Here is a 15,946-nt window from a genome sequence, read left to right as displayed (position 1 = left end):
CACACACACACACACACACACACGAGTGAGAAGATACAGTATATAAACAATAGACGCACACACAGAGGCACCTGTCACATCATCGCCTGAAGGGCTCAGTGGCAAATGCTGATATCCTGGGATGATCTGGATGATCCAAAGTTGCTTTGTGAAAGTTTTTATGACAATTCCAAAACTAAGTTGTATCCCCCCCCACTGACAACATTTCAATCACTCAGACGACACAAACACAAATCTGCATGCACACCCACCTTCCAGACTCAAAGGTGAACCAGGTGGAGTCTCGGCCGTATCTGCGCAGGGAGCTGAGAGGCCACATGACGAGTTTGAGGCGAGCGTTGTGGATGTCCCACAGGTAGATGTTCTCATGGGTGATCTGCATGGTGCACTCCCCGTAGATGTCCAGGTTCGGGGTGGGCATTATGTACACATTGAAACGTTCTGCAAAGATTACACACTTGTTAAAAGATGGGGTTTTAATGATACAACGACAAAAAGAAAATACTCTGCATAGACTTAATTTTTCATCCAGTGTCAAATGGTTGGTGTTTGAATTATGAAGATAATTAGAGATAATTCATAGTTACTTCTAGAGCTTTCTAGACAGTTTTGATTTATCTGCATCTCCTCCTCTCTCCTTGTCCTTATATGATGGGGGGGAATGGATTTTTGTTTGTGGAGCTCACAGACTAAAAAATTCACCACATTTGTCGAAAACCACATATTTGAAGAGAAAGAGGAAATTTACAATGGAAAATAAAATGCATGGCATAATGCTACAAGGTGCTTGATAATATAAAAAAATTAAATAATCATACATATAGACCCAGACAATATGGCCAAAAAGAGATGAATATCAAAAATATCAACTACTTTTTAATTATCTGCACCCACCATGAACTACCTATTGTTTGATTTTTAATCAGATGTGGCAGTTGTAGAGTAAAACAACCCTTAAACTATTTTAAACATTACTTCACTTTCGCTTAATCCACAGCGGGTCGTACTAGCCAGTAGCCATCCAGTGAGCTGGACTGGAATCATTCACCATGATCTAACTCTCTGTGGCAGACAGGGAGAGAGGAAGACAGATAAAGAGGAAGAGGGTTCTCCATGATCTAAATTAGTCCTCACTAATTACGCTTAATGATTCGAAATAAGCCATGTGTCTGCAACGGATAGAAAATGGCAATGTCATAGTGTGGCGTATTTTTAGGTACAGTGAAAATGAACTCTGATATAATTATCTGCCCCTGCTGTTTGGGGAGGGCGACTAATTGAAACGTGGTTGCAGGCTCAACCCTCGTTTTTCATCCGTTCAGGGAGGAAGCAGAGAGCCGCTCACTTCTCTTGAAACTTTTCCACGAGCACCGAGCACCAGAGCTTCAGCCGAAAGCGGAGACAGAGGAATTGTGCTGTTGCTGTTCAGCTGGTTCAACGCAGCTCAGTCAAAAACGTGAGAAGGAATGAGGCCAAGTTATTCTGAAAATCCCAATTTTACTTTACCGCTGCAGTGAAATGAAATCGGTTGAAATGACGGCAGATTATTTTCAATTACTCGCCCTTTTACAACTTTAAACCGCTCTTCTTTGCCTGTTGCCTTTTTCGATTTCCTCCGCGAGTTCGCAAATTACGGCGAATGAGCTTCGCTGTGATAGCTGCGCCCCGTTGTCTCTTCTCCTTTTCCATTTCCATTTCCTGTGACTGGAATATGCGGGGAAGCACATTTATTTCACATGGCCTTAAGAGCCATAATCTCATCCATCTCTGTGACAAGCTTCATTATGGGGGAAGCCAGTGATGCACAGCACCTCTCATTAGGCCGGGAACAGAGCCCCGACCACAGCCTGTGACCTGTGCTCTAACTCACACACACACAGGTTTCCTCCAACACACACACACATCCAAATGTAGTTCTGAAACTGAACAAACATGTGCTAATGTTGCCGAGGACTGTTACAGGGGGGACGTCGGATCAGATATTGACAAAAAAACGTCCCCTATTAACCAGGCCTAATTGGACAGTGACTGTTCTGCTTCCCTAACCCTCTGAGGGCTCAGTTGCATTAACACGTACGTGCCCGGACTGCAACCACATAACCACTTGATGGCAGGCTGAGTGAGAGAGATTGACCCCGAATGGCTGTCTGTGTTAGCAGGGACTAATTGGGCACTCACCGTTCTGCTCCCGCTGCACTCCCGCTGCTAACAGGTCTGGCTCTCCCAGGCTGATGTCGTTGAGACGGCTGCCCAGGCACTCCATGCACAGCAGCTTACACCACTCCTCTGCATCCAGCTCTGCACACAGCCACACAGCAGCACAGCGTTAAGGCATGTCCGACACACACACACACACACACATGCACACACACTTCCTCAATATCCACTACTGCAGACATAATAAAAACATTCTGTCTAAATGATATTGCCACCGCTGCGATGCCTGTAGCATCTTTACACACGTGCAATCACATGTCACTTGTGAAATGCTATATGTACAGGACATGAGTACAGCAAGCAGTAACCAGGGGGAAGAAAAATCCATCTTATCGATTGGCTGCAGATTAAAAGAGGCAGTGGGTTCAGCAACAGCCAATGACAGATGAGTGTTAGCTTTCTCCTCCCTCCTTTGGATACTCGGTTCCCAGGCTGCACCACACACATGTAAGTGGCCCTGCTGGAACAATATGGCCTCAGTCGCAAACTGAGTGTGCTGATCATCTGTTCGGTCAATAAGCTTTTTTCCAAATGGAAGGAGGGCTTTAGCCTGTCAATGGGAGAGGAAATGTTAAAGGGGCGGAAACAAGCGGTTAAAGGATTAAGTACGCTCATGTGCTTACTAGTCAAACTTTAGAAGGGGAATTGAGGAAAACACATAAATTCTGGCTTTTACAGTGGCAACAAATATATTTACTATTACCAGCACAGTATAGCCGACATGCTGTTTCCTTTTTCATTTATTTAGAGTATTACACCTTAGGCACAGAACATTGGTGTTTCAAATTGCTTAAGCTTAGCTTGCGGTTGTCAGTAGCTAAACATTTAGGGAACAGACATGAGAGAGGTATCGATATTCAAACTCTTGACAGGAAAATAGTGATGCCTGGGGAAAAAAAAAACATAGGGTGCACATAAAGCTGAAAGCCATTACCCCCCCTAACATGGAGGAGAACGTTAGTGGACCTCACTACCACGGATCCATCCTCAATCTCTACTGTGCAGACTTTGGCACATCCAGGATATTTAGCCTTCCATTCTGGAAGGTCGCTAAGCAAACCCACGTCACGTTTGTTTTTAAAGCTGCTAAGATATTTTTTATGCAGATAACTGATAACCAGGGCATATGGGAGCTGCAGCCTCCAGTGCATTTTATGTGTGAGAAAGAACGAGGCAGAGGGAGGTAGAGATAGAGACAGAGATAGGGAGACTCTTGATCACAGTTAAGTACTGCATGGAATCATGTGTGCTGATCCTATTCCACACAATGTTGCTGCGGGTTATTGAAAACATTGTCTGTACGCCGCTTTTTCACTTTTAGTTTTTTCTGCAACCCATAATATTTTCTAAGATGTTAATCTGAGGGTGACATGAAGGTTATGGGTCAACTCACACGTCGCTACAAGAAACCAAATAAGGATAATTTCCTTCAACATCTCATTCCAGTGTTCATGAGAATCTTAATGTTGTGAAATTTGGGACAGAATTAAGACTAATACTCTTTTTACAGATGCAGTCAAGGAAAGTTGCATCTACTGCTAGTGCCAGCTGGCACTAAGAGGAGGGAGGGCATCCACTGAAAGACTGTTATCAAAATCAAATCTGGAGGTCTGCGTGGCAGTCTGTTGTTTGTGAATACCCATTTCCCTTCCTGTTAAGTCAGAAAAAATAGTGTTTACAATGGCGAAAGATTTCCAATCGTCTTATGTGAGCTTTTGGTGAGAGTCACTGAGGTATGAAATGAGGCAAATGCTGGAGTTGTTTATCTTTGTGAAGCTTCGTAACTCTGGGCCCAGTGGAATTCTGGGTTATGTGTCTATAGCCAGCGATGTGTGTAGAGGCACGTGAGAGTGTGGGAACGCGCTGCAGCAGGAAGTGTGGGAATGTTTCTGTGTCTGTTAATCAAAAATCATCATATGCTTGCGTAATATGTGTGTGTGGAGTGGTGTTCGCCCTTCATTCACTTCAACCCAGCTTGTGTAATCGCTGGAATAGTGAGAAGGGCTGTTTGTCAGATCAACTCTGGTGTCCAATGGGACAGATACACACAACTTTGGAGGGTGAAGGAAAGGTCTGCTGCTGCCTGGAGCAATTCATTCACACACAACAGAAAGGCAACAAAAACACACACACACACACACACACAAACAAACACAAACACACAGTTAGCTACAGCAGCTCTGTACTTGAGCTCCCCGCTCATGCCTCCCCGGATTCAGCTCTTCTCATTCAGTTACTATGGCCTTAAAGTGCCTCTAAACTTCCACACTTTTAAGGCCACTGAGTGGAAAATAGGCTAAACAAACTCTTCATCGGCCTCACTGGTCTGTGTGCCAAGCATGGAGGAATAAAGTGGGAGGATTTCTCTCTTTCTGTGTGGAGGCGTGGGTGGGTGATGGAGGACGACAAATAAGCATTTCATGTTTGCCAAGAGTGTGTGAAAAAAAGGAAAGAACAGAAAAGGTTGGAGGATGATTAGAATATGTCAGGATCAAATTATGTGACAGTCAGGAAACAGGATACAGACTCTGGTTTGTATACATGTATATGTATCTATACCGTTGTATTAATAGATTTCCATGCCTGACTCATCTGGGGAATTTAAGGGGATGACATATTCGGTGCTATTCATATCTCATCTCTATCAGATCTGCAGGTCACTCTCGTATTGCTTTGACAGATGCATCAAAAGCACCCAACTGTCAAAAACATGTCAGATCTGTTTTGTCTTTTGTTCACTTCCTTGTTTCATTGACAGTGCAATTCACATAGCAGTGCTTGGGCGGAGGCACCAAAAAGATGATTTTACACATTGAATATCAAAAGACGTCCATGAGGCCTATTTCAGACCTTTTTTCTTTTAACAGTCAACACTTCTTCCTTTCTGAATATTTGTTTAAAGGTTGCCAGACAATCTTCCAGTTTGCTTTTTAAATGCCAGCTTTAGTTTTCAGATCCAAACTCCAACGACAATGTGCTGCACTATAAAGTCACATCTCATGTAACCTGACCCAGCTGTGTTTAGCTCCACAAGCTATTTATACATGCTTTTGACTATAAGAACAACAAAAGACCTATTTTCACATTTGATGTATAATACTTTCCTAATTGTTAAGCACAAATCGCTAGTGCTCCACGTCACTGTTGTAATGTATTGATCTAATAAAACACACATTCCTATCTTGGTTAGTGTAACATCAATGTTGTGAAATAATTAAATAGACAGTATATTAAACTCTGTTTAAAAATGTGTAAATTATCGGTAAAATATAGTTTAAAAAGAAACAACTTGTTATGCTCAAAATTCAAACATATGTTTTATGAAGCTTAATGATAAGCCTGTCAATGTTAAAAACATTATGTTGTCGGATTTATTAATTAATGAGATTAATGAGAGAACAGAGTAATTAACCATTCTGCAGCTTTTGCGCAGATTGTTTTGCTAATAGATACTGGATTGAAAAGATCTCAAAAAGTACTACTTAAGTAATGAATCATCACACCCACATTCATAAGACTGGAGGGAAGATTGAGGCGTTTATCATCTGTTTAGTAGAAGCACATTAAAGCAAATCCACCTTAACCTCTTCAAATCCAAACGCGTCAGCATCGATCTCTATTCTTACAGTCTATAATTAGGTTGCCAAATATCATTTTTCAGATCTGCAGTATGAAAATCAATATTTCAGAACAGATCCTCCCACTTCTTGATGTAGCGTCAAATGAGAATCAGTTGGCTAAACTTCAACTCTCTGCTTGTTTCAACCTCTTTGTTTCTGTTTCTGCCTTTCACTTCTCAACTTCTTGCCAGTCCTGATCCAACAAGTAATGGTAAACATACATGTCTCAGAAATAAAAAAAAGCAAAACAATCTTCAAAGTGAACGTATTTTTGTCCTTGGCTAAAATAGACAAAATATTCATTTGTGAATGGAGGAAAAGCAACATACCTGAATCACAGGCGAACGTCTTGGACGTGTCGTCAAAGAAGATAATCGCCACAGCGTGTTTTTTTGTCTCCCGCGGCATCCGGGTAATGTTCTTGATGTTATGGAGCTCAGTGATCTGAGGAGGAAGGGGAGAGCAGCAGCAGCACATTACATGAATGAACACCGTCAGCAGCAGGGGCAGCAGCAGGGCCCAGTGCCATCTTGCACAGCTTTGCTGAAAGTGCAATAGTAGTTCAGGGCGTAGCATTTAAAGGACGGCATATTAAAAAAGAAATGTGGGAGATCTCACGGGATAAATAAATAACAGTAGTTATTCTACCGATTACAAAGCACTCTTTTCAAAAAGTAAGACATCATAAATGGTGCCAGCTCGCTTCTGCTTGATTCAGTGTAGTGAGTTATATATTGATATTTATTCCAAAAGCACAGTATGCACAAATGTGGCCTGACACTGAAACTATATACACAGCTCATCCACTGTTTAAGTGCCTCTCCTTGAAGCTGCTTTTCCAGTCAATAGGGAGACGTGCAATCAAAAGCATCTAAATCACTTTACCAGGAGATTGATCGTGAGCGAGGGGGGGGGGAGAGAGAGAAGATTACATTTAATTGAATATCACCCGCATTTACAGGCCATTTTGTTCAACAGTCTTCTCTGTGTTCGCTCTGCCTGGGAGATAAGGCCCATTACATTATTGTAGTCCATTGTGTGCTAACTGTGGGCTCTCTGCCAGGCTGTTGGGAATGAATTAGCTCGGCTCTCTGCCCGTATAGTAAAGCTCGACTGCTAAAGGTTAAAAGACTAAACCTAATAACACACGCAACATATGTGGACAACAGATTTCTTTGCTTGATAACATCATGTGCAGTAAATTTCCCCCTCTACTGACGGATATCCTCTGCTCAGCATTTGAGTACGACACTTACCAACGAAGGAGGGCAAGGCAAAGTTGAGAAAAAGGAGAGGAGGGTTTATATAGTGCAAGATTTAAGATATTTATCATTTTTTGTTCCTTATCCACCTCCAACTCAGTATTTAAATATTAATATGAGATGAGGTATGTTTTATCCCTGTGAAGATACAGTATTTATTTGTCCCTCAGGCGAGCTATTCATACATATAACTGACACAAAGTAAGCCGCAACTGTGGGAGTTTTGGAGCCTTGAATTCCACCGGCTTCTCATCTCTATTTGTGTTTAGTGTGTAACTGTGCATGTTTGAGCCTTTCCCTTTATGTGTGTGTGTGTGTGTGTGTGTGTGTGTGTGTGTGTGTGTGTGTGTGTGTGTGTGTGTGTGTGTGTGTGTGTGTGTGTGTGTGTGTGTGTGTGTGTGTGTGTGTGTGTGTGTGTCTGTGTGTGAAATTGTGCATGTGAAGCTGTGTATATAAGGGAGAGAATTGGGTGCATTTCCAGCCTACGGCGCTAGAGTCTGAGCAAAGTGAATCTCCTTTCTTCTCCTCCTCTCATATTAAAAAGAGCGGCAGTCGACAGACACAGGCCGGGGACTTTGTGAGGCTGCACTTACGCTGTGTTCACGTCGTATCATTGAAACCTTAATTACAAGCAGCTGTGGGCTAAGAGACCATTCACGTCACCCATTGACTAGTAATTCTGAGTCAGAGATATTGGAAATTTCTGACAGTGATGGTGAAAAAGATCCACAGGCAAGTCAACAAACTGTGCCTGCAAATGCATCATGGCCATTATTAACTACTGCCCTGCGGTTGAAAGACTCCATCCACCAGTGTTGTTTCAGTCTACATAAAATGATTTAACACCTTTGACCTTTAACCAAATCTAAACAGTTAAAGCTTCAGTCCAAGCTTGTTATACTGTGAATAAATTCCTTCAAGGCAGACTTGTGATATCTTCAACAGACCACAAACATGTTTTGTGACCTTGACCTTTGACCACCAAATTCTAATCAGTTCATCCGTGAGTCCAAGTAAAGTGTTGTACCCAAAGTTGAAAGGATTCCCTGGATGTGTTCCCGACAGAGTATGTTCACAAGGTAAATTTGTGGATCTGAGGTCACAGTGACCTTGACCTATTATCACCAAGATCTTATCAATTCATTTGGAACTGAACGTTTGAACAGAATTTGAAGAAATCCTCTAAAAGCGTTCTTGAGATATTGTGTTCATAGAAATTGGACGGACTGAAAACCAGAGAGCATAATGCCACTGGTTGTTGCCACTGCAGAGACATATGAAGTAGAGATAAGGGGTGATGACAGTAGAATGACTATAGTTTTGCAGGTATTTAGTCATTAAAGTACAGATACGATTTTTTCTATTTAATATGTAAACTTTTGGAGGAAATCCATCCAATTGTGGAAATAAGCCGCTAGAAACCAAATATACCATCTTCATTTAGAAATTTGGCACAAAATCCCCAGGCAATCTATTTAGTAGTTGTTGAGAGGGAAAACAATGTGAAGAAAAAGCCAATCCCCTTTGTGTTGCTTCTGTAAATCAGCCACCAGTGCAGCCTATTTCCTCCCAAAGCACTGCAGCGTTGAATGAAGCCCTCAGACGGGACCTTTCTTGATCTCTGTGGCGATGCATTACCAGATGCACTGATGCATGTGTGCACTCATCGCTCACTCCAGCGCTGGTGTATGAGATGCCGCTGGGTCTGGGACAGGGGTTTCAGCCACACAGGATGCCCCGCGTGACAGCATGATGTAGTAGCCAGGGAGATACTTCATTCACAACACATGACTAACACCGAAGCAGCAAGAGATGCAAAGAAAGTGGATAAAAACCTCTATACCCTCAAATCTCTCAGATGAGCATGAGTTACCCTGCATTCGGGTAAAATGAGAGATTCAAGAAAAATACTGCATTTATAATCTTATGGTGGAGGAAAGACAGTACAGAATACTAAATCATCTATCAAACATTATAAACCTGGAGTCCACGTCCCCTATCATCTGCCGTTATGTCCTCTCTTTTTCGAAGGTACCACTCCTTTAACTTCATCTCCATTCACCAGGATAATGAGCCATAATTGGGGTATGTCAAAGGGTTTAAGAGGTGGGGACAGAGGCATTATTCTGGATTAGTACTTTAAAAGAAAGAAGAAAGGCCCCTGAGGACTAGATAGAGGTGATGAATGCATCTCAATGGGTTCTTAACACCAGCATCTGGGGCCAATGGATTTACCGGTTGTGTGTAACGTAGAGCTCAACGATGGGCTCATATATGATACCTAGTCTCATAATAAATTATTTTATCACTTATATCAATTCAAATAACAACTCGTTCAAATTAATATAGTAATTAATTGATATCCACAGGAGAGTTAATGTCATATATGAGATTTTAGGATTTGTTTTCAAAGACTCTGGTATTTTTCTTTAGATGAACGGTTCTCTAATGGTCGTTTTAGAGGAAAAGGGTTGAAGCGTTACCAAATCATTCAGAATCAAACTCTGGAGATTATCAATATTGATTTGTAATTTCATGGCGATCTGGACAATGCATGTTGCGTCATCTTAATCGACTAAAAGATTGACTGCTCGGGTTCCTTATGCCTCACCACTCACAAGAAATTATTTCCAACCCTTTTCACATCAATACAAATTCAAACACATGCACAAAGCTTCCAGTACCAAATCTTTCTAGGACTCTATATTTATGGCATTTCCTTTTATTTTAAGGCACAGTCTATACTTTGATTTGCTTTCCTGTTAAATACATATTTTGGGCTGAAACCAACTTTATTATTGCTAGATTCTTGATTAATTTGGTTTTTGTGTGTGTGTGTGTGTGTGTGTGTGTGTGTGTGTGTGTGTGTGTGTGTGTGTGTGTGTGTGTGTGTGTGTGTTTACCTTGTGGAAGCTTCTGAAGTAGGCTGCCTTCTCGTCTGGATACTTTTCTAACCGGCGGGGGCCTTTACTGGAAGCTTTCTTGAACACCAGCCAACACCTCCGGAAGATCTGACAACAGAGAGCAATAGTAGCCCCGTTACACAAACACAACTTCCCTGAAGCAAAGGAAACAGACATTGGGAACTGGAGAAACAAACTACAGCAAATCACCAACTCACTATCCAGAGAGGTCTAACCACAAAATTATAACCAGGCCCAAGAGAACTGAGGATGAAGTCAAAAAATCTACTCCGCCAAAGCAGAGAAATCAAAGCGACCATCTAAAATTCAAACTTACTATTAATGACCAAAATCCACAACTAACAAAATGTCAGAATATCAAAGCAAATGATGACATTAAAGGAGCTGTGCATTTTTTTAAATATTTGGACTGGCCTTCGGGTACATTTCTGTGGCATTATTGGAAGGCACTGACATATTGTAGATACCACTAATTTACTTTGATTCTGGTCTTTATTAATATGACTCCAAGATAATTGTATTTTCTGTGACTAAAAGCCCCAAAAAAGAAGAAATGGAAAAGGAAATTAATCTTTCATCTCATGGAGTAAATACGTCTGTTTACATAATTCTTGACATATATTTAATCATTATGTTTTAATCTCAGTATTTGTGCATTAGATGTGTTGGAGTATCCCCATCACAAAGGTTTCCTGAAATTCGAAAACTCCAGAGCAAAATTGCAAACGTTGATGTACAGCAAAACAGATATTTAAATTGTAAATGTTGGTTAGATAATATAAAAATAATTTAATTTATTAAATAATGTTTATAGTTATTAATTAATATACCAAATTCAAAATAAGGAATTTACTGTAATTCATTCATTTCTCAGTTGTACAAAGCATTTACTAGATAATCCGTTTATTACCAATAAAGTATATAAGACCTCATTGGCATTAGACAGCATTTCAGAATGTGTGCATATCAAGTTATGCTCCAGGATTGAAATAAAAGCAAAATATCAAATGACTTGTGTTCCTGAACAAAGTGCACAATGCAGTACGAGCTTAAAAACTGTATAACTGAGATTCAACCTTGACTAAATGCTTCCATATATTAAGGGCTTTGCCGCACAGACGCTTTGCTTTCTCTTTGTCTTGCCACACAATGTGCAGACACACAGACAAACACTCATACACACTCGCTCTCTCTGGTGCAGTAAATAACTGTACATTGTATTGATTACTGGACCCCAGTCTGGCCCATCCACAAGCTGAAAATGACACAAATACAGGGTGTTGTATATCTGACTACCTCAAGGTCAAATCATGAGGACCGGACAAGTGCACACTGACATTTTCTCATACAGTCTATTATTATCTTATTACATGTTTATTGCTTCACTGACTTGTTTAGTTGGACAATCCGCTGGCTATTTGCCCTGTGCAGGGGAGGGGGGGCATTTAAAAAGCCAGAATTCTCGATAACATCCTCCCTCATTAAACAGTCCGTGTGAAGGTGTAAAAACCCAGTGCAGACTGAGCAGAGCAGCTGAACGTCAGAATTAGTGTGATGGCCAATAGCTTATGAGTCCTTTGTGGTTGCCTATCTTTAATACTGGGACCGCTCTATTTCCTGGTGGAGACAGCTGCTATCACTCTGCCTGATGTATGATCGCCTTGGGCTTCATGGTTGTGTTGGGGAACCATGGATGTACGATTAATTTGTTTACTCAGCTGGCGTACTTCATAAAAGGCCCACCGAGTTGAACTTGGCACTTTGCAGTAATTGACTAGAGTGGATCCCTAGGTCCTTATCGGTCTGCCTTGATGGGCCTCCATTCTAGTTAAGTGTTGCCCAGGCACATTTTAAACAGCAAACAACACAGAAAAGCGGTCTGCACATTCTCTAATGCATCGTGTGGACCGTCATCTACACCGTCCATAAAATCCGAGGAGACATAACGGGCGAAGGTGACAACGTCTTGCTCCAAATTGAACAAACCTATGTGACACAAGAGTGCATATGAATCAATTTTGGCGATGGCCATTACCACATTTGGGTCTTCAAAATAGTCAAATTAAAGATAGCCTCAATTCCCCTTTGGGAGCTTGAGTCAATGCATTGCTTCCTGCATGCCGCACACAATGTAATTCACGCTAGGAGTGCTCAGATTAAGTAATTATACCAGCACAAAAGCAAGCTCAGGGAGATAGCTTGTGCATAGGGTATGAATGGAGAGGGCTTAATTTTGCCTGTTCCACAGTTGTCAATGTTTTGTCAAGACAGACCTATTCTGGGGCTGGTGGTGGCTCTTATTCAGAGACACTCTTACGCTGAATGTAATTACACAGACATGAATGAGACTCTCTGCTGGTTTGGTGTGACTCATTTAATGGCAGAACAGTGCAGAACACACACCATTTGAAAACCACTTTGCCAGCTCCAGAAAATAAAGAAACAAAGAATAGATGGAATAGATGAAGCTATTCCATCTATTCTTTCTTGAAACAAAGAATAGATGAAATGAAATGGTCCCATGTTCCGGCTTTTTGAGCTTTTATCTGATTACGTCAGTGTGAAAGCAGTTTTACCTGTAACCACCCACCTGTTGGTATCCCTTTGGTCAATTACCCAAACTAGCACAGCAAAGCTATCATTACACAGGTTTGGACAAAAAAATAATAATATCTTATGCATAAAAAATACTTAAAACAAAATTGAATCTGGCTTGTTTACATGGGGCAAAGTGGCAGGCTTGTGACCAGAAAGCAGCAATGTCCCTTGCTTTGATTGCTGCAGTGAGTTTAGCTGATCAGGCAACTTTGTTTTCGACAGGCTGTATAATTCCGATTGACCCGCATCTCATCAACAATGTCTTGTGTTTTTCTGATGTAAGGTCCCTTCAGCCTTGAGTCGGGATTTACTTCCTTCTTTCTAATCTTGTTTGTTTAAGTTTGTTTCTTGTTTTTACAAGTCCTGTCCTTTCCAACTGTTTGTGTGTGTGTGTGTGTGTGTGTGTGTGTGTGTGTGTGTGTGTGTGTGTGTGTGTAGGTGGGTGGGTGTGTGAGGGTGTATTTGTGTGTGTGTTAGTGTCCTCTTTATAAATTAAACAAGTAAACACAGATCAAAAGCAGATGGAAATGTGAAGAAAGCAAATGATCATTTTGGTTCAAATTGCCTGTATGTTTTTTGTCGATATGTGTTTGTATGTGTATGAATGCAGAAACACAAAGTAAAGTTGATCACATACAGGATGTATCACCTTATTCCAATTGTTCTCTTAGTACTGCAGCTCATATGCTGCCAGCTACATGATATCTCACCAAACTGAGGTATCAGAGAATATAGATTTGACCCATTTGGCTGCGATAAGTGAAATACAAGTGTACAGGAAATAATAAGTGGAATCCTATCATACTGATGATTAAAAACATTCAAAGGCTTTTACACTGATGACTCCACGAAATCACCACTGAAATGCCTGTGAAGTGACCAAAGATAAGCCACAATTTGAGAAAGATTTAAAAGAGTAGCCTACTACCCATTAAATTTGTCTGACCTTGATCAAATGGGCAAATTGCAATGGGGGAAATAACCAAAACTCCCAAAAGCATTTGTTTTTTGCGCATGTACCATTACCGCAAAATGTAAGAAATCCACTTTGTATTCAACTTACAATCTGACAAAAGGTGAAACATTGCATTGGTTATGACTGAGATCCCTTTCCTTCAGTTCTGAAGTGCATCTTATATGAGTCTATGCTATAGAAAAAAAAGAACAACCACAAATAGCACAGCAGGGAGACAAAAATAGGCAACAGCAAGAGCAACCAAGTGGAGAGCACATTTCAAGGGCGATCCCTTCACTTTTAGGAACGTCTGTCTGTGGTGAGGAAAACACTTCAGGAGGCACTTGGCAAGGTTCAGCTAGTTCATCAACACCAGCTCTACTAGAACAACCACCCTGAGACAGTTGTACGAGAGGACCGGAAGAGGGATTAGAGACAGAGTGTGAGCACAAACAGACAGAGGGAGTCACAGACATTTTCGGCAACTGACCTCCAACTGAAAGTTGATTCACTTCACGGAGCATAATCAAACTTTGGCCGTTATTGAGGGACTGTCTCGACTCTCAAAAAATATGGGACCTATTCCCCCACAGACAAAATCGCTTGTCATTCGGATGAACCGGGAAACTTTCTAAAGATATGAAAATGATTTCCAATGACAGCCCCTGCTTCAGGTAAATGACTAATCACACGGCACAGTAAAAATAGCCGTCTGATAGATTCTCAGGAGTGCGAGGGAGGATTGCAAGAGAACTGTAATACCTCAGAGATGCGAATGCACTCATAATTCCTCGGATAGTTAATGAAAAACAAGGTACAATTGTAGGAAGGGTCGCGTCCCTACAAAAACTCTGATTTGAAGACAACTGCTGCTGCACTTACTTGCCCTTAGAAGCTATGAGAGCACTTCAATCAAGACAGTACTTCAACACTCCAGATTTAGCTGCTGTGTTGGATGTAGAAAAGTGAATCTCAGATCAGAGACTTGCTTCCAGAACACAATTTAACTATTGAATAGACTGCCACACATTCATCGTCCCTAGATGTTGAATACTGGCTTTTGTGATCCCCTGGCTTTCCTGTAGTTCCACCATGAGAGTCGTAGCTCAGAGTGTAACATCTTGTTAACAGTTAACAGCCAAGAAATCATATCTTTTCTTCTTGTAAAAACTGCAGTTCAATGTTATCATGAAATTAGCGAAACAACAACTACTTTACGGATTGGGGCAGTTTAGTCAAGCCACTTTGAATACTCTCTCAGTCTGTTTCAAAACAATTAACATTTATTTGAAACACTTCAAACCAATACTCACAAACATTGAAAAAACTGGCAAAGCAATCAAACATGTTGTTTTTATTGTCTCTCAGCAATGGAGCTCATCAAGTCTTCGTGCTCATTCAGCTCTGCGTACGGTTTAGTGTTCCCCTGGTGATAATGATGCCTGATGGACTATGACAGACCAGGTTCAGCCTTATCCGCTCCTGGAGCTGGCAATCAATTTCAGACAGTGGCAGGGTCTGTGCTACGGTGTCCATCTTTATAATTTGATTTGTTATCCCGTCGGACAGTTGTTACAGCAATCACTGCGCAGCAATCACTCCGTCAACCACAGCCCCCCGAATCCTCCCAGGGCTGTTCCACCATTCAAACAACTCTCCGCCAAATGTGACGGCTACAAAAGTTTGTATTAATTGCACCCCTGCTCCCGCTGTCACTCTCCTGCCTCGCCGCTAGCTGTCACCTTTGACTTCGTGCATAACTCTCCTGCCAACCATCATCATCTCCCCCCCTTGCTGAACTATATTTTCTTCCGCATTTAAAATGTTTGGACATCCCATAATTTTGTAATTCGCCCCCGACTACAGCTGTTGGCAGGGTGGTGAGCCAGCCGCGCCCCAGTTAATCATAGATTACTTTATCTGGGCCATTCCAAATCCTCATGTGTAATGCAGTGCTACCTCAGCAGCAAGTAATCAACCCCCGACCCCACCCACTCCATCCCAAACAAACACAAACACATACACACATACACAAACATTTCCCCTCCTCACTTTCTCTCCAGGCCTGATTTGTCTCTGTCTGCCCTTCTCTCTCTTCTAAATTTCTCTTCTCCCATTCCCTCATCTCTTTTCTTGTGTCTATGCATGATTGGACATTCTCATCAAACATTCATGAACCAAACTGGTCCCGAAATGTAATATCATAGTATTAGTTACCCTTATTTCATTTTTTTAAGGCCCTGGCTCTGACTGGGTGGCATCTCACACACAGGGCATTCATTGCTGAAAACTGGATCCTGGTCACAATGTGGCATGAAATATTACTGAAGACAGGTTCCAGCTGATTCCTCGCCAAGAGCGGAGCGTTCG

General features: G+C 41.5%; 1 protein-coding gene across 2 annotated transcripts in view; it reads right to left on the bottom strand.

The window, feature by feature from the left end:
• The window catches only part of dok6 (docking protein 6), a 43,644-nt gene that overhangs the window by 13,354 nt on the left and 14,344 nt on the right, over positions 1-15,946 (bottom strand). For both annotated transcript variants that reach the window (XM_053412865.1, XM_053412866.1), the window contains exons 2-5: positions 10,003-10,110; positions 6,167-6,281; positions 2,179-2,298; positions 252-441 (exon numbers count right to left, since the gene is read on the bottom strand). In XM_053412865.1, coding sequence (XP_053268840.1) covers positions 252-441; positions 2,179-2,298; positions 6,167-6,281; positions 10,003-10,110 — 533 coding nt within the window. The remainder of the gene's footprint in view (positions 1-251; positions 442-2,178; positions 2,299-6,166; positions 6,282-10,002; positions 10,111-15,946) is intronic.

Source organism: Pleuronectes platessa, chromosome 20 (genome assembly GCF_947347685.1).
Source record: "Pleuronectes platessa chromosome 20, fPlePla1.1, whole genome shotgun sequence".
NCBI classification, from domain to species: Eukaryota; Metazoa; Chordata; class Actinopteri; order Pleuronectiformes; family Pleuronectidae; genus Pleuronectes; species Pleuronectes platessa.
The sequence above is the reverse complement of the archived record's forward strand: the minus strand, read 5'-3'. Positions and strand labels throughout refer to the sequence as shown.